The sequence below is a fragment of the Myotis lucifugus genome, unplaced genomic scaffold, assembly GCF_000147115.1.
Source record: "Myotis lucifugus unplaced genomic scaffold, Myoluc2.0 scaffold_296, whole genome shotgun sequence".
In the NCBI taxonomy this organism is placed as follows: domain Eukaryota; kingdom Metazoa; phylum Chordata; class Mammalia; order Chiroptera; family Vespertilionidae; genus Myotis; species Myotis lucifugus.
In genome coordinates this window covers 1286701-1304819 of record NW_005871344.1, presented here as the reverse complement: position 1 = coordinate 1304819, position 18119 = coordinate 1286701, and the positions used below count along the sequence as shown (strand labels likewise).

Genomic DNA, 18119 nt, shown 5'->3' with positions numbered 1-18119 from the left:
TCACTGCACTCCCAGTATGGGAAAGCAGAGGACAGATGCCTATTTCAGAGACACAAGGCTTCTGTAGCTCGAAGGTTGATCCAACCAGACCTCTCTTAATACAGTAAGATCAACAGGCGTAGCCTAATTTAGGGGATGGAGCACCTGGCCTGCAGTCAGGCCTTTGCCAGTCAGATGGTATGTGGCAGGTGAATTCCCACTTTGGGCCTGTTCCCATCTGTTAAGTGAGGGTTGGACAGGCAGGCTCCAAGTGCTCCTCCCACTCTAGACTTCCTGAATTCTATATCATTCTATAACTCATACAATTATGAGAGTGTAAAATTAATTGGTTTTAAAAAGTGCTTACATTTGGCTAGCCTTCATTATAGAGTACAAATTTAAATATAGATGCATCTATTTGCACGAATTCTAATTTCTCATTTATTTTAGGCTAACTTGATTCACTTACATAAGTAATTCAGTTTTATTTACTGAAATCACTTTTACACAGGCAGATGCCATGTGGTATGGTTGAGGGGCATAGGTTTTGTCAATATTTGGGTTCTAGCTCTGATATTTAAGAGCTGTGCATCCTTGAGTAAGTTGCTTAAATTTCAGGTTCACTCATTGGTAAAATGGGAATAACAGCACCTCCCCTGCACAGTTTCAAAGACTAAAAACAGTATATAAAGGGCCTCACAGCACAATGGCACATGGAAAGCCCCCAATAAATAAAAACCAGACCGTTAAAAGCAGTGAGCTCACATCAGTCTGATAATGTACAACCGAAATTATTCAAAGAAACGCTCAACTACACAGTGGGCTCAGAGAAGGCAGCTACCCGCATACCAGGAACTCTCAATGGACTTTGTACATTAGAATCATCCAGGGGCTTTTAAATTCCTGACACTGGCCACATCCTACCCCATAAGCAGAACCTCTGAGTAGGACCACGCTCCTGTACCTCACAGTCCAGCCTTTTTAGGTTTGCTGTCAGAATCTGCATCTCCTGACCTACATGCTGGACCTGAGCTCCGTGGTAGGCCTGGGAGCCATGCAGTGGTTCTCAACCTTCCTAATGCCGCGACCCTTTAATACAGTTCCTCATGTTGTGGTGACCCCCAGCCATAAAATTATTTTTGTTGCTACTTCATAACTAATTTTGCTACTGTTATGAATTGTAATGTAAATATCTGATATGCTATGTGTGTTTTCCGATGGTCGCGACCCACAGGTTGAGAACCATTGCATTAGGGCTTGGCATAGGCTTTACTGAGGGAACCTGATGGTGTGTGCTTAGGGTGGGTTACTCTTGCAGTAACAAATTGCTTGGAAGTTGTGTGGTAGGTGGAACAGCTGGCCAAGGCACGAACTGCAGGGCACTTGGAATCTGCCTAGGACCCTGGGCTCAGGGAGCTGACCATCAGCTACAAGAGGCTGGCCCACCAAACAAGGAGTTTTGTGGCCCCAAACAAGAAGGGCTGAACAGGAGAGTTTGGGGGAGCCGGGGGGAAAACCACTTCCAGATGTCATCAGGTATGCTTTCAGGAGGTGGTGGCTTTGAGCTTGTCCTTGTCAGTCTTGTTTGATTTGGACTTGTCGGGAACCTAATCTGGTGAGCAGGAGCAATGAAAGCAGGTGGCGCTGCAGTAGCGGCTCAAGTTTGCTCCTAATTTTCCACATAATTCACGCAGAGACCTTAGTATTCACCCATCATGGCTCTAGGATCTAACTCTGCACTGACGATAAGGTCATAGTGGCACTCAAAGCCTGCTATCCTTTATTTGTGGAAGAAAGTTTAAAACACACTTTCCCAGACACCCATCCCTCTTTTGGAATGGAATGTAGAAATGGTAGAAAAAGAAGGGAAAGAAGACTCTCAAGACAAGGTACCACGTACTATTAAGATGGCAAATGTCACCACTGTTTCAAATGAACATGCAGGGCTCATCCCAATAGTTTGACTTTATTCCATCGTCTCAACATGATCTCAGTGCAGAGCCACCTCAATAGAGTAGATCTATTGGGGCCATTAGCTGATTATATCAACTTTCTGTGTAACTTAGACTAAAGGGGATTAGAGGAACCAGATCTGTCTGTTATGAACCTCTCGTGGAACCAGCCAGTGACAGACAGCTGTTAAAGACTTTACGGATCTAGTTCCATTTTCTCACGGCCTGCTCTCCAGACTATATGCAGCAAGTGGCCTGTGGTCAGACTATGGAGCCAGAAGGGCCTCGGCCATCAGCCACTCACACCCTACACATGGGAAACAGCTGAGAGAAGGGAAGTGACTCGCCTCAGGGCCAGGACAAGAAGTCTGCTCTTTCTTGCCTCCCTGCCTCCTAACAAGATATCAAAGGAATGGTATGTGGCAGCATGGCCAGGCCAGAGAAGGGACCAAGCTAATGACTTTAAATACAAATAGTTTGAACAAATGACTGGATAAAAATTGGTTTCCCTAACATGTGCTCATCGTCCATGAGCTGCCCTGTTTCTGAGACCAGCCCCAGAAAGGAGTGCAGGAAAGGGAGCAACATTAGAATGAACTCCAAGGCGCGACATGAGGAGGGTGGGCTGGGGCATTTAGACAACCTGCACGTGGCTCAGTAATTCTATGACTGCTTCTTTGGTGAGAAAGACCACTTCGCTGGTGTTCTGGCACCAAACCTCAAAATGGGCAGGGTCCTCCAAGGCCCTCTTGCCGGCGATGATCACAAAGGGGTAGCCAAATTTGTTGGCATCCTTCAGTCTGTTTCCAATGGTCAGATGGGTCCTGTCGTCCAGGAGGATCTCCCCACGAAGCTGCGGCACTGCCTCTGAGATGTGGTCGTACAGCTGCCCCGTGAGCTCTGCAGCCGCCTCTTCCTTACTGCCCTTCTTCGGGGGGATGAGGCAGACTTGGTAAGGAGCCAGGAGGCTAGGCCAGCGAACGCAATCTTCTGTAGAGAGAACCTCAATGGCAGCAGCCAAGATCCGTGTCACACCTAAGCCATAGCACCCCATTTCGGCCAGGGAAGGTTTGCCATGGATGTTAATAAACTGGGCATTGAAAATGGAGGAGTACTTGGTGCCCAGGTAGAACGTGTGCCCCACCTCAATGCCTCTGGTTTCAGTCAGTGGTCCCTGGCAAGCAGGGCAGTTCATTTGAGACGAGCCTAGCGTCTCCACGTTGGCCGAGAAGCTGCAGCTGGTGCAGACAGCAAACCGGTCCTCTCCAATCTCCACTGGGAGCTGGAACTCGTGAGACATCGTGCCCCCGATGCTGCCCACGTCTGCCTGGACCTTGACACACCGCAGCCCCAGCCTGTCGAATAGGCTGCTGTAGGCATCACATACCAGGCTGTAGGTCTGCCGGGCGGCCTCTGGGGAGGAGTCGAAGGTGTACATGTCCTTCATGTAAAACTCTCGGCCACGGAGAAGACCAAAGCGGGGCCTGGGCTCATCCCGAAACTTCCTTGTCACCTGGTACAGCAGGAATGGGAGCTGCTTGTAGGACAGTGTCTTCTGGGAGGCGACCAGGGCTGTAATGGCTTCCTCGTGAGTTGGTCCTAAGCAGTATTCCTTGCCGTGTCTGTCTCTAAGTCTTAGCAGCTCCCTGCCCATCAAGTCCCACCGGTTGGAGGCTCGCCAGAGCTCTGCTGGGCTGAGGCTGGGCATGTTGACCTTCTGCCCGCCAATGGCCTGCATCTCCTGGTCTATCACCCGCACCAGCTTCTCCATGGCACGAACAGTATACGGCAGGAGGTGGTAACAGCCGGAGCTTGCTGGGTGGATCAGGCCCACCTGCAGCATCAGCCGCTGGCTCTTACAGGTCAGGTCGCCAGATCTGCCCTCCACTGGGAGCACCTGGTCTTCCCGAAGGTTCTGGGGCTGGAACATGCAGGACAGCACCAAGCGCTTCCCTCTCCCTGGGGCACAGTGGGGAAACCTGCGTGGAATGTACCCAGAGAGCTGGTGGTTGCAGGTGGCCAGAGCGGGCAGTGCCCTGCATCTTGTCAGCAGCCCTTCCATGACAACCCGGCACAGGGAAGCACTTGTGCCTGGAGAAAAACGAGTGGTGCAGAAATAAGTGTTAACTGTCGACTATGAAGTAGCCAGCTCAGTTTGGCCCCAACAAACCTCTAAGCCACTGATTCTGCAGATGCAAATCCTTTCATTTTGATCCAAGTATACTTCTCTTCCCTCTACTGCCATGTAAAAAATATATTTTCCCACTTACAAAAATACAATAGCGTACTGTGAAGAGACATGCATAAGTGGCGAATGCACAGGCTCTGACACCAGGCAGCCTGGATTCCAGAGGGCTTCCCGCTGACTTAACCCCTCTGTGCTCAGCTTCTTCATCTGTAAAATGGTAATAGGACCTACCTTAGAGGTTCATTGTGGGAATTTAGAAGAGTTATAAAAAGTTATTAGAACAGTTATCTAGCACATTGCTATTGTTGTTATAGAAAACTGGGTCAATGAGCTACCTGTCTTTCCCGAGTTGCTCTGCTCTGTGCAGGCAAGGACATCTAACTTGCTCTTCATTAAGCACACAGCAAGGGCTTACTAGACATTGTCTGATGAATGAGCACATAGGTTTCTCTATGATTTTATCAAATATTCACATACTTCTAATAAGAGTACAACATTTCATTCATTGACTATTAAGAATGATTCTCCTACTACCAGCGAGTTGTTGGTTTTCTCCTTTATACATAATCTACAATGAACAGAAGGTTTTTGTTATATATTTGGAAGAGAATTTTCAGGAATGAAATTACTGAGTCAAAGGGTATAAACTTCCAAGGTTCTTGATTTCTATTGTCAAACTTAGTGAGCACCTCTGATTTCAGCATATGCCACGGAGCAAAGCTCCCCTGCAGTATGCCCAGAATGGGTTCCTGATCCCTCTTAGCACTGGGACGCTGGAATTCTCACGTGTTGCCTCCAGCTCTCAGCCTCAAGTCCTCCAGCTGGCCCCTCCAACCTCAGGCAGCTTCATCCACTTCCCCTGCACACTGTACAGATGTCCTCATTTTCTATGTGGCCTATGACCTGACAAAGGTTGGGAGGCACTGCTACAGAGGCCTAGTGTGACTGCATGGAGAAGTATGGGTCCTGAAGGCAGAAAGCATGTGCTTCACACCTGACTCCATCACTTGAGATTCCACCTCAGGCCAGTGGCCCAAGCCAGAAAGCCTTCACCCTTGGCTCCTCCCAAAGCAAGATTTCTCTCTAGTCCACCCCCTCCTTTCTGACCCTTACTGCCTCAGCCTTGAGTTAGCCCAGTGGTTCTCAACCTTCTGGCCCTTTAAATACCGTTGCTCATGTTGTGACCCAACCATAAAATTATTTTCATTGCTACTTCATAACTGTAATGTTGCTACTGTTATGAATCATAATGTAAATATCTGATATGCAGGATGGTCTTAGCCTAAGACTCTTAGGCGACCCCTGTGAAAGGGTCGTTCGACCGCCAAAGGGGTCGCGACCCACAGGTTGAGAACCTCGGATATCCCCTCAATACCACCTGTTACATTACAATAGACCAGTGGTTCTGAAACCTTAGGGAGCTTCAGAATCACCTGGAGGACCTGTTAAAACACTGACAGTGAGGCCTCCCATACACAGCTTCTGATTTCGTAGGTCTGGGGTTTAGGCAGAAAACCTGTGTTTCTAGGTGATGCTGATGCCGCTGGCCCAGGGACCACACTGGGAGAACTGCAGAAGCTTAACTGTGCACCCACTCTGATTTGGGCTGTGAACTCCATGTGGGCAATACCCATGTCCATTTTGTCCCAAGTTATATTGCAACATCCAGCACGGTGCCAGGATACAGCGGACATTCAATAAACGTCTATCAATGAATGAACTGAACGATCCTTGATTCCTATCTGCCCAGTCTCCATATTTCAGATGTACTGATTCAATCACTCCTGTTTATAATCCATTAATCTCCCCCCCGCCCCATCATAATTTTCTCAGAATGGTACCAAAGCCTGAGGTAGACAAGGGAGTAAGTCCTGACCTCAATTTTCCACGGAGGAAACTGAGACCAGGAAACGAGTATTATCCAAAAGTTTATGTGATGTGACTCCGCCCCAACCCAAAGACGGGATGCACAAGGGAAGGCGGACACCAGGATGCCAGGTGTCCGCGCCCAGAGCCCTCTCTTCACGCCGCCGCCTCCCGCGGTCGCCTCAGTCCTCGCGGTCACCCACGCTCACCAATTGCAGTTCCAGCCAACCCCGTCCGCCGGTCTAGCACACGGGAGCCTGGAGCAGGCGGGGGGGTGGTGGTGAGGGGAAGTTCCGCCTCCCTCCTTTCTAGCCAATCACAAGTCGAGCTCAGGGGACTAGCCCCACCCAACTTGTAGACAAGTGAATGGTTTTCCGGAAGCTCAGCTAAGGAGAAATCACCGTCCCGGAAGTGCTCTCTAGGAGGTAAGGAGGTGTAACTCTATGGTCAAAGCCTTATTCCAGGTTTTGAATCTGGTGTTTCCTCCCTTGCCAGGGCTCGCCCCATTCTCGGACTAGGAGAACCACGGGCAAAAGTGTAACTGCGGGCAAAGTGTAACATTGTACAGGTAATCCATATACAATGGACCAGGTTGTTTCACATCTACCTTATTATTTTACACGCTTTCCATCTAAATAAATTTAATTTTTTTAACAATTGGAAAAAGGCAGTCTTTAAGACACTAAATCAAACTTTCACTCATAAAATATTTTTTAAAATATATTTTTATTGATTTCAGAGAGGAAGGGGGAGGAAGAGAGAGAGAAACATCAACGGTGAGAATCATTGATCAGCTGCCTTCTGCACGCCCCCTACTGGGGATCGAGCCGCAACCCAGGCATGTGCCCTTGACTGGAATCAAACCTGGGGCCTCAGTCTGCAGGCGGAAGCTCTATCCACTGAGCAAACGAGCTAGGGCACTCATAAAATATTTTTTGAGCAGCTACCATGTACCAGCCACTGTTGTAGAAACTGGGAATAGTGAACAAAAACAAAATTCCCTTCTCTAACCCTTCCAAATAGAGATAGTCGCTTCCTTTTCTGTGTTCCCACTGTACACAACTCTTCATAGTACACCATACTGGAACAATTTTCAAACATGTATTCAATGTAGCTCACATTCTAGTCAATAAACAAATACAGTGAAATTTAAGGGAAGGCCAAAGAACAGTCATCAAGAGAAGTGGTATTTTAATGCAATTAATTTAAAAATGAATGCAAAAAGTCTATGGTGAACAACTTATCAAAATTTTATTATGAAGACAGGATCCACCAGTCAGATGCTGTCAAATACTCTGGAGAAAAATTAATTAGAGAAGGGCACAGGTTGGAGGTCGAGTGATTGCAATTTAAAATAGGATGATCAGCTGTAGCTGGCTTGGCTCAGTGGATAGGGCATCAGCCTGTGGACTGAAGGGTCCCAGGTTCGACTCCGGCCAAGGGCACATGCCTGGGTTGCAGGCTTGATCCCCAGTAGGGGGTGTGCAGGAGGCAGCCGATCAATGATTCTCTCTCATCATTGATGTTTTTGTCTCTCTCTCCTTATCCCTTCCTCTCTGAAAGCAATAAAGAAATATATTTAAAAAAATAAAATAAAATAAAATAGGATGATCAAGAAAGCCTCATTGAGAAGGTCTCATTTTAGCAAAGACCTGACGGAGATGAGAAAGCGTTGCAGAAATCTGGGGGAAGAATATTCCAGACAGTGTGCATAACAAGTGCAAACGTACTGAGGTGGGACCTGCAATAATAGCAATAGTTTATTGAGTGCTTAAAATGTACCAGACCCGATGCAATACACCGGTGATTCTGATAGTGGCTCTGAGAACCTCTCAGCTCACCCAGGATCTGCCAGGAACAGCACAATGTAATCAGTGGTGTAATGGGAGCTGATAAACCTCCTGTGGGAATGCCAGGAAGGAGGGCTTTGCCGAGGAGGTGAGCTTGGAGCTGAGCCTGAAGGATGGATGGTGTTTACCAGGACAAGAATGCCCGTGGGAGTGGAGTACAATGTCCCAGCAGAGGGACCAGAACACTCACAGGCACGTAATCAGGAAATGGTGAGCAGGTGTGAGGTGGGATTTACATCTTCCTTTCCCACCACTCCTCATTCAGTGCTTGACACATGGGCCAAAGCAGTGGTTCTCAACTGTGACTGCCCTGGAATCACCGTATGCACCCAGGCCCAACCCTGCGAGGCTGGGTGTTGATCTGGGTGGGCCTGGGCATCAGTACTTTATAGTCCCTGGATCCTAGTGTGCAGCCAGGTCTGGATTTGCTGGCCTCAAGAAAAGGCACTAGACAACCGGGGTGGGGGATAGCAGAGATGGTGGAAGCATGTTGCCGTCTCAGTCGTACAAATGAGGAACTGCTGTCTGTCCAACCGGTTAGGAGACCTGAGCTCTTTTGAATTTAAGAGTGTGGCTCAGCCTCTGCAGCCTGCACTGTGGTCGAGGCTTTCCCCAACGAGTGCCGTCCCAAAGGCTTTACGGAGGCAATATTCCCCACACTTCCTCCTGGGAGGCAGGAGGTGAATAATCTTTGGTATATTTCGGGATCCAAAGTAGCCTAATAGTTCTCCCTGCTCCCCGCGCACATTATTACATCCCTTCCAATCCTGGAAAAGCCAGCATCCATCCTCTGCACCCTGAGGTGTTAATTATGTCTCAATTAGCAGTTCCCAGGCTATAGAGCTTAGTGGTATGGAGAGGCCTAATGACTTGCTGTGTTTATACACCCCACATCTTCAGAGCACTTTACCAGTGGTAACTAATTAATGCTCACGACCCCCTTGGGAGAACTGCTGCCTTTTACTTCAAGTTTTCAGGAGGCTTTCCAGCCTGGAGCTGCAGAGCCTGCTCAAGCCAGCCATGGTCAGAGTGAGTTTGTTCCCCACTGAGGAAGTCCAGGGTGGTGGAGTCCCAGAATGTAGCCCTATCACTGCTAGCAACTTCCTGTGTGACATGTCAATCAATCAGTTGATCCGTCATTTATTGTGTGCCTTGATTTACAGAGTTCATTCATGGTAAAACTCCACAAGTTCCCTAAAACAAAAAATAAAATAAATCCCACAGAACAAATTATTCATTGTCATTTAAAAGAAAAGGAACCTACACTTGCCTTGGTTTCCCTCCCCTTCCCTTCCTCCCCCTGCCCCCACCCCCCACCCCCACCAGCCCTGGGGACACATCAGGCACTTAATGGTTTCCCTTGGCCCCTGGCCAGACTGGGAGTCCCTGGAACAGGCACAGATTTTGCTCTTTTCTGTACCTTGAATACAGAGCCTGGTCCAGATGGAGGGTTAGCAAAGGGTTTTGCTTTTTGTTTAATCAACAAATGAATGGATGGTTTGTCTCTCCCTCAGATTGGAGCTCCTGTGAAGACACCCTGAGTCATTCCGGCATCCAGAGCCCATGCCTGCCACAGAGGTGCTCCGAGCGTGTGCTGAATGAACAAGGGAAGGCAGAGTTCATGGTGAACTCCCAGACCTCTGATTGCCCATAACCTCCTGGAGAGGCCGCCCCTCAAAATAGTAGTCCCAGCAGCCTGAGGTCAGAAGCTGTGAATAGGGGAAAGCAAGATGCTGAGGGAGCAGCATTGCAAGGATGCAGGTGGTGAGATCAAGGAGGGCTTCTTGGAGGAGGGGACATGAATTGGACCTTAACTAGGAGCTTCCCAGGCTGAAAAGGGCAGATAAAAAGACATTCTAGTCAGGGGGAGTAAGTCACAACTGGCTGTAAGTAAGAAGGCTTAAAGGTAGTTCTGGCTGAAGCACAAAAGTGCTCAGGTGTTGAGAAAGCAGCACAGTGTGGCAAGGCCTGCTGGACGAGGCTGCAAGTTTCTCTTCATCTGAGGCCAGTGAAACCTTTTCTGTGAAGAATGATACTCCCCTCCCCACCAACACACACAGTAGTAAGATGAGGTCACTGGGCAGTGTGAGAAGCAGGCCTGTGGGCAGTGGAAGGGTTTTACACGGGGGAAGGACATGGCCAACTGTGTTTCTTTGTCTGAGTGAGACGTGAGTGTGAACTCAATTGGGAAGGAGAGGAGGGGGAGAGTCCTGATGGGTGACTCCTTCAATGGCCCTGACGGGGGCAGTGTGCCCGAGAGGAGGGGACAGACTCCAGAGGGCCACTGGGACAGTCCATCTGATGGACTTCTGAGCCCAACCGCACCCAGTTAGCCCAGCCAGGCCAAGACAGACTGGACTGGAGGAGGGAGGGTGGCTTGAACTGGAATCCTGCCCAGCTACTTCCTGGCTATGTAACCTTGGGCCAGTGACTTCATCGTTTCTTCATAAGTTAGACAGAAACCATAATAGCACCATATAGGGTGTTCCGAGGAGCCAAGGAAAGATGTAATTGAAAGCAACTTGTCCATCCCTCAACCTGTTCTAATTCTGGGGCCCACCATAAGTGTCACCAGCAGAGGGGTTCGTGCCCTACCCCTCGGGATAGAAATCAAGAGAGTAGGTGAAACAGATTCAAAAGAGAAGAGGTTTACGAAAAACTGGGTGAGAGGAAAAAGGGAGAGAGAGGGCGCTTGATGCATCAAGGGAGTGCACAGTGACGGAGAGTGTGGCTCCCACACTGCGCTGGGGTCTGGCTTATAAAGCGCTGGGTTTCTTTGCGCAGGTGCAGAGTGGGTCTCTGTTTCCAGGTTTCCAAGGTGGGGGTGGGGGCGGGTGGTGCTTGCATTGACTGGCTCAGGCACAGATGCATGGGTTTGGGGAGTACCCGAAGGAAAAACTTAATCTTATCTAGAAGAAGCTCAAGAAGTAACTGAAGGACATTCCCATCCATCTAAGAGAGGCTCAGCCTGTCGCATAAGGAGAGAATTATCATTTTGCTGCCACCTCTAGTTCTAAAGGACCCCCCACTCTGCCTGTGTGTGGGATGCCAACCCCCTTCTGTCTTCAGGGACCTCCTCTCCTTGGGCCCATAGAGCACCACTTGTCCATTGGTTCAATGCCTAAGATTAAGTTCTGCACGCCCCCCACTGGGAATCAAGCCTGCAACCCAGGCACGTGCCCTTGACCGGAATCCAACCTGGGACCCTTCTGTCCGCAGGCCGACGCTCTATCCACTGAGCCAAACCAGCCAGGGCGATGGCACCCGTTTTGGTCAGCCTTTCTTGAAGTCCTCACAAGCAAGGGCTCCACTCTCCTCAGAATGTTGTCTGAGTATCTCAGTTGGCCCTTCGCTCTCTGAGGTGTGTGACAGCTGAGTGTGTACATTATGTGGGACAAACACACCTGAGTGAAAACGCTTGTTTTGCCACCCACTTACCAGGTGCCTATGGACGAGATCCTCAGCCCCCTGAGGCTCAGATGCCACATCTGTAAAGCAGTAGTGACCTCTCCCCCAGGGAGCTGTGGTGAAGATGCAAAGAGTTGGCCCATGTAAAGGGCTCAGCACGGTGCCTGGCACACAGTAGGTCCTATAGGACACACCCCTGCAGACTGTGAGCTCTCAGAGGGGAGGGCCCATCGCTAGCCCTGCCAGAATAAATCTGTTTCCTATGTAAAAAAGATTTTGCATATAGTAAATCTCAAGGCCTATCTGCTGAATTAATGGCTCTCTACTTAATTCCCTCAATTCTTAACACTTGGGTTGCGGGAAACGAGTTAAGTCGGCTCGCGTGAATTGCGCGTACTCCGCGGGAGCCGTCCTAAACTCGGTTCATATAGATTTGCGGTGGAGTGCGGGAAACGTGTAAACTCGGGCCGATTGTAACTGCGTATTACCAAATATTTCATTTCAATCGAACCCATACTTCAAAAGATATAGGCATTTTAACGCGCCATCTTATATTTTGGCGGGAAATTCACCCGACACCGTAGTTAAGAATGATCTGCTAGCCGAAACTGGTTTGGCTCAGTGGATAGAGCGTCGGCCTGCTGACTGAAAGGTCCCGGGTTCGATTCCGGTCAAGGGCATGTACCTGGGTTGTGGGCACATCCCCAGTGGGAGATGTGCAGGAGGCAGCTGATCGATGTTTCTCTCTCTCATCGATGTTTCTAACTCTCTATCTCTTTCCCTTCCTCTCTGTAAAAAATCAATAAAATATATTAAAAAAAAAAAAAAGAATGATCTGCTAAAAATGAAACCAAACCAAACCAAACCTCAGTAAAAAGAAACAAAACAAAAACCTCATAATAGTTCATCTGGAGACAACTCCCTTTCGAGCAGCTGCTCTGGGTTAGCTCTGCGGAGCACTGGGCGCGGCCAGAAGTCGTCATTGATCAGCAGAGGGAATGATCCAATGTGGGTTCTGGGTGTGACTTCTGAAGTTTATCTGGGCACTGTGTCCGGAACGATGATGGAAATTGAGTTCCTTTCAACACGACTTTGCCTTTTCTCTTTGGTGCAGAATTCGGGTGAGATTGGTTGGAACGAGGTGGCGTTTGTTGTCGTCCAGAGCTGTTGGTTCAGAGAGAGGAATACGGCGTTTGGGTCCAGACAGACCTGGGTTTGCTTTCCGGCTGAGTGACTTGGGGCAAGGACTTGACCTTTCTGGTCTTTGGCTATACTACCGTGAGGTCAGGAACCCCAGTGAAACGCTGTGAAGAGCAAGCAAACGACATTAGAAAAAGACTTTATAAACGGAAATTTCTGTATGAGTATTAGAAATATATTCAGATTATTCTTTTGTAAGATGAAGTGTGTAATGAGATGAAGACTTTTAAGTAATTAAGTGAGATTATGTATGTAAAGCACTCGAAGGGCGCCTGGTACTTAGTGCTCATTATGAGATCAACTTGTTAATACCCCAGTATGGCTCTCACATCTGCCATTCCTCCACCTGCTATCTCTGCTCCAATGTCACCTTCACAGCCAGGACTTCCTGGCCCCAAAATTTTCACATCAATCCCCACTCCTAACTGCCCTTTGCCCTTAGCATTCCTGACACTCCCTACATGCTTTATTTTTCTTCATGGCATTTATCACCACTTAATATACTAAATATCTTACCTAGTTTTGGGTTTATTGGTGTTACCTCTCCCCCAACCCAAGTAGAATGCAAGCTCCATCCAGGAGGGTGGGATTTGTGTTTGTTTTGTTCACTGCAGCACGCCCAGGGCCCAGACCAAGGGCAGATAGTTAATATCTTACGCTTTGCAGGACATACAGTCACTGTCACAACTACTCAACTCTGTTGTTATAGCCTGAAAGCAGCCATAGAAGTATGTCAACAAATGCACATGACTGTGTTCTAATAAAACTTTATTTAGAGAAACAGATGGCAGGCTGAATTTGGCCTGTGGGTCACACTTTGCCAACCCCTGGCTTAGATCATTGTCTGCCACATCGTAAATGCTAAATAGATATTTGTTGAATAAGTTAATCAGTGACTAAATGGATGAATGAGCACAAGATACCTGGTACAGTGCCTGGTGCACAGCTTGTACTCAATAAATGCATATTCTTTTCTATTTTATACTTGTCAAAGGAACTAAAAAAGAGGGTTTATTAGAAATAAATGATAAAGACTTATTCTAGGATCTTATAATTTGCAAACTATGCACACAGCTAGGCAAAAACCTAGAAGTGTCCTGAAGAAGAAAGAAAAGAGTCCTTGTAGTAAAAAGTACATTCTTGAGAATTATCTGTCCTGCATTTTTAGCCCTAAGATTGGTCCATGATGGTTATCAGTCAGATGCCAGGGGTCTGGATAATCGATATCAGGTGAACTGGCTATGTGAGTCCGTCGGGGAGTAACCGGAGGTTTATCTGGAGGTCTGGTGTATGTCCAGATGTGTATCCAGGCATCGACACAGGATTGGAAAGTCCTTAGAACAAGAATAGGATAGCTCCTCATGCACTAACCTTCATAATGTTAACAATTTTGCCTGTCTAAGCGACTCAGTTTTATGTATTTCCTATGTTCACCCTTTCCTCATACTTGATAAATACAACAAGATAGACCATGATGTATTGTATTCGAGGTAGAGAGAAAGTGCCCAGGGAGTACTGAGGTGGGGGAGTCCTCCTCTTGGGATAAAGGAGGACTCCACAGGGGTCTCAAGCTGGGCTCCCCCAGAAGCAGACCCTGAATCAAGGATTCTAAGGCAAGCAGTTTATTTGGGAGGAGATCCCAGGAAACATCAATAGAGGAGCGGGGAAATGAGAGAGGGAAGGGCCGAGAATAAATGCAGGGTGTGATAATGAACAGGCAGGTTACTCCTTTGGGCAACCGGCCTGGATCCCAATGGGACCTCAGGGGGAATGTGGAATTTGCCTCAGGATGGTCCTACCTTCCCCCCGATCCTCCTGTGAGGCTGGGCTGTTCTCCAGTGTCCATCCCCCACTAGTTGAAGGCTGCTCTCAGCTACCCAGTGCTTCCCGTCAGGTGGACAGCGGCGGGTGCTTGCAGTAGGATGCCGTCAGCAGGCACCTGGTAGGTGAGGGGGCTGGGCGATGGGCAGGCGCTAAAACAATACTTGAGCTGCCTGACAGGATAAACTGCCACCTCTTTAAGTTACTGTGTTCAGGTCTGTGATGAAGGCTAAGCCTAATCCTAACTGGGGCAGCTGCTAATAGCTGTTTCGGCCGAGAGAGCATTTTCTGTCCCTGCACCAGTTGGAAGACTCTCTGGGAAGGTCGCTGATTGGCCCAGCCAGGGTCAGATGTCAGCTGCTGGGGTCCGGGTGTGGGGTCTGGTGGCTGGCAGCCCTCCCCTTCTATGCGGAGTGGGGAAGCGGCAATTCCTAGCCCAGGAAGAAGAGGTGCGTGGTTCCCAGCAGGAGGGGCTCGGGGCAGATGAGACAATAGATCTCCCCCATACATATCGGGGTGCTTTTGTTTGTTTCTTTTACTTTGTGGATAACAAATACACTCACAGAGGAGCTGCAGTTTAATGAAACCATTTACGTGCCCAAACTGGACAAGCCCCACCACCGAGCTGTTGCTGGGTTTGGAAACATAAACATGAGAAATACAGGCAGATTTTTCTGAAGTGTTCAGTTTATACAGCAACGTATGTGACAGAAGAGAAAGTAATCTAAGCCCCGTAGTTAAGAGGCCACTCATTAGCATTCTTTCTCCTGCCTGCCATTCAAGGCGGGTGGAGAGACCTCGGGCAGTCACTGAACCTCTCCCAGCCTCAGTTTCCTCATCTGTAACATGGAGTTAACCCTGAATGCATAGCCTATGGGCTTACGAGTTAAGCGAGGTAAAGCGTGTGACTGGCTCCTGGCAGCTTCTCATTAATTGTTTGATGGTGATGACGATGGAGATGATTTCCTTTGTCCTCCCTGTGGGAGACTTCCCTGCTCGGTCAAATTGTTCTTTGGTGGCCACCTAGAGGCCAGCTGAGGCTTCCCGCAGCGCCACAGTTTTCTCTCACCACTGCTTGCCAAGAGCATCCCTTTCCCCATCACAATCAGAGAGGTCGCTTTCCAAGCAGAGCTGGGAGGCCGGAAAGGTGCTCCCGGCGGCGGGTGGAATAGGGCGAGGCTGTCTGTGGGAGGAGTAGGGGGACTGGGCGGGAGCTGGCCGCGTCCTAATCCCCTCCGCTCGCCTGGCCAGGACTTCAGCCCCACAGAGCCAGGGAGCGTTTCTCATGGAGGCATGCCCGCCATGGGGGGGTCGCTTTCCATCCGCTCATTTCACTGCTGAGCTGTAAAGTGCTAAATGTCGTTATCTTCCCCTTCCTTAAACAAGAAAAAAAGTTAACAGCCTGAGAAAAGGAGATACTTCACTTGGTTTGGCATCCGGCCACCATCGTCCACACGGGGCGCTGCTCCCTCAGGACGATTAGGGCCGGGAGAGCCCTGTTCTGTTCTGCTTTCAGCGGCTGGCACTGCTGTGTGCGGGCTCCAGGCTGGGTGGACACCGGCAGCTGGAAGCCAGGTCAGAGCTGGGCCAGGCCGTCGGCAGAGCACCCAGCCACCTTCTGAACAACCCAAACCCTGCAACAGGTGCCACAACAGAAAGAGAATGGGGGGGCCAGACGGAAGTGACTTGTTCAGGTCACCATGCTTATTAGGGTCTGTTCTGTGTGGCCTCAGAACCTGAATCAGAAGATAGAAAGTACAGAAAAGAGGATTTCAACTAATAGAAGGACAAACTCAATAGACAGACCCGTTGAAAAATGGATTAGGAGGTAGTGAGCTGCCTGTCTGCCAGAGGTGTGCACGTGGTTTAGGCCCTCCTTTCAGAACAATCACTACTGAGAGGAGTCCTGCTTTATTTTTTTAAATATATTTTTATTGACTTCAGAGAGGAAGGGAGAGGGAGAGAGAGATAGAAACATCAGTGATGACAAGGAATCATTGATCAGCTGCCTCCTGCATGCCCCACACTGGGGATTGAGCTTGTAACCTCAGCACGTGCCCTGACCGGGAATGGAACAGTGACCTCCTGGTTTATCGGTCAACACTCAACCACTGAGCCACACCAGCCGGGCAAGGAGTCCTGCTTTAGATGGAGAAGCTGGAAGAGGCGATGACTAAGGTTCTTCCCAACTCTGAGATTCTGGAGACCGGCAACTGAAAAGTCTCACCTGCTTCCCTTCACCACGCCTTGCTCACACTGGCTAAACAGGAGTGTCTAGCTGCCTGCGGTCTGTGCTAGACGCAGAGGAAGGAGTGGGCAGGCGCACGAGGCGTGATTTATCTTCATTACTCCCATCATGGGGTCATTAAGGCTTTTACTCTGCAGTGCTCCCCTAAGGGGCTCCTGCTGCTTCAGTTGTGTGACACAGTTGTTCCCCCAGCTGCCCAGTGGGCAGGGGTGTTTGCAAGGCTCAAAATTGTAATTAAATAAAGATCAGCCACCCACTAGCCTCCCCCAACCAGCCAGAGTCACGGTCCTGGGGGCGCAAGGTCTGGCTTCAGCAGTGGCTTGCTGGAGAGGGGTGGCCAAGGACCAGGTCCCGAGGCCCAGGGACAGCCATACTCTCCTCCCCACTGGGCTGGGGAGAGGCCACTAATATAGGATGCGTATTGACTGGTGTGGAGGGGGAGGGTAGCCAGCTCTGCCAGCTAAAACCTTCCACAGCTTCCTGTTAGTCTCCACTGCAGCCCACAAGGCCATGCATAACCTGCCGTGCAGGTCTAGCCTGCGAGCGCCCTGAAGGTAAGGGCAGGTCTGTTTTGTTCTCCAATGGAGCCCAGAGCTTGGCACTATGCTTGGCACTCAACCAGTGCTCGGTATGTGCTGGTTGAGTGAAAGAATGGACGGCCTGTTGTCCTCTTAGACTTGATAGACGTAAACTGGGCAGAGGAGGCAGCCCGGAAAGGGCAGAGAACACCGGCCCACAAGTCTGGAAGTGGGGCTCCAGTCTGAATCTGTCATCGGCTGTGGGCAGGGCCTCGAGGGCGGGGCCTCAGACGGAGAAGGCGCGGCGGCCCCGAGGCGCCCGGGCGACCTCCCCGTCGCGTTCCATGGTCTCGAAGAGCAGCCGCACCAGCGCCGGGCGCCCCTGGCTCACCAGGGCCCGCGCCAGCCCCAGCACCTCGCCCGTGTGCCCGCGCCACACGCGCTGCAGCTCCTGCCGCAGGCGCGCCGCCGGGTACTTGCCCTGGGCGCGGCGCAGCCACGCGTCCACCTCGCGGCCCAGCTCGCCGTCGCTCAGCTGCGCCTGGCTCCACTGCGCCAGCAGCGCCTCGAGCAGGCAGCCGAAGCCCTCGGGGTGGCTGCAGCCCGCGTCGTCCAGCTCCACCACGCGCTTGAAGCAGGCCGCCGCGTTGGCCTCCTCGCCCTTGATGCGGAGGCACTTGCCCCGCAGCAGCTGCAGCTCGAGCAGCGTGGCGCCCAGCTCCCGCTCGCCCGCCTTGGCCAGGAAGACAAGCGCCTGGTTCAGCGCCGCCTCATCCACCGCCAACAGCTCCCGCATCGCGTCCACGCCCATGTAGTACTAGACCTGGGTGGGGTGGCGGGGGTGAGCCTTACAAACCCCCAGCCAAGAAACAGACAACGCAGGACGGCACCTAAGCCCGGAGCCGGCTGACATCATTCAAACGAGTCCATCTAAGCCTGTCTCACCTCCCGGGAAACCACCATGAAGCGCTGGTCCAGGTTCCCCGCATCCTCTGCCTCTGGACCCACCTGGGTGCTCCCCCTGCGGTACTCTGAGGCCGCGTGTCACCAGGGCCTGGGAGCTGTGAGTAACAGGCCATCCTTTCAATG

The 18119-nt window shown here is 50.3% G+C and overlaps 2 protein-coding genes across 3 annotated transcripts in view; both read right to left on the bottom strand.

The window, feature by feature from the left end:
* Window positions 1–1725: 1725 nt before the first annotated feature.
* PARS2 (prolyl-tRNA synthetase 2, mitochondrial) lies at window positions 1726–6247 on the bottom strand. 2 transcript variants are annotated; one of them, XM_006100027.3, is made up of 2 exons: window positions 6195–6247; window positions 1726–4022 (listed from the first exon to the last, which is right to left on the bottom strand). In XM_006100027.3, the coding sequence occupies exon 2, from the start codon at window positions 3991–3993 to the stop codon at window positions 2566–2568; it is 1428 nt and encodes a 475-aa protein (XP_006100089.1). In that variant the 5' UTR covers window positions 3994–4022; window positions 6195–6247; the 3' UTR covers window positions 1726–2565. The 2 variants fall into 2 exon arrangements, with proteins under 2 accessions (XP_006100089.1, XP_023619417.1); XM_023763649.1 differs by lacking the exon at window positions 6195–6247 and adding an exon at window positions 4210–4488.
* A 10058-nt stretch (window positions 6248–16305) lies between these two features.
* Window positions 16306–18119, bottom strand: part of TTC22 (tetratricopeptide repeat domain 22) — a 6440-nt gene continuing 4626 nt past the window's right edge. Inside the window, 1 exon segment of the mRNA XM_023763653.1 lies at window positions 16306–17853. Within this exon segment, the coding sequence (XP_023619421.1) occupies window positions 17317–17853 (537 nt within the window). The 3' untranslated portion in view covers window positions 16306–17316.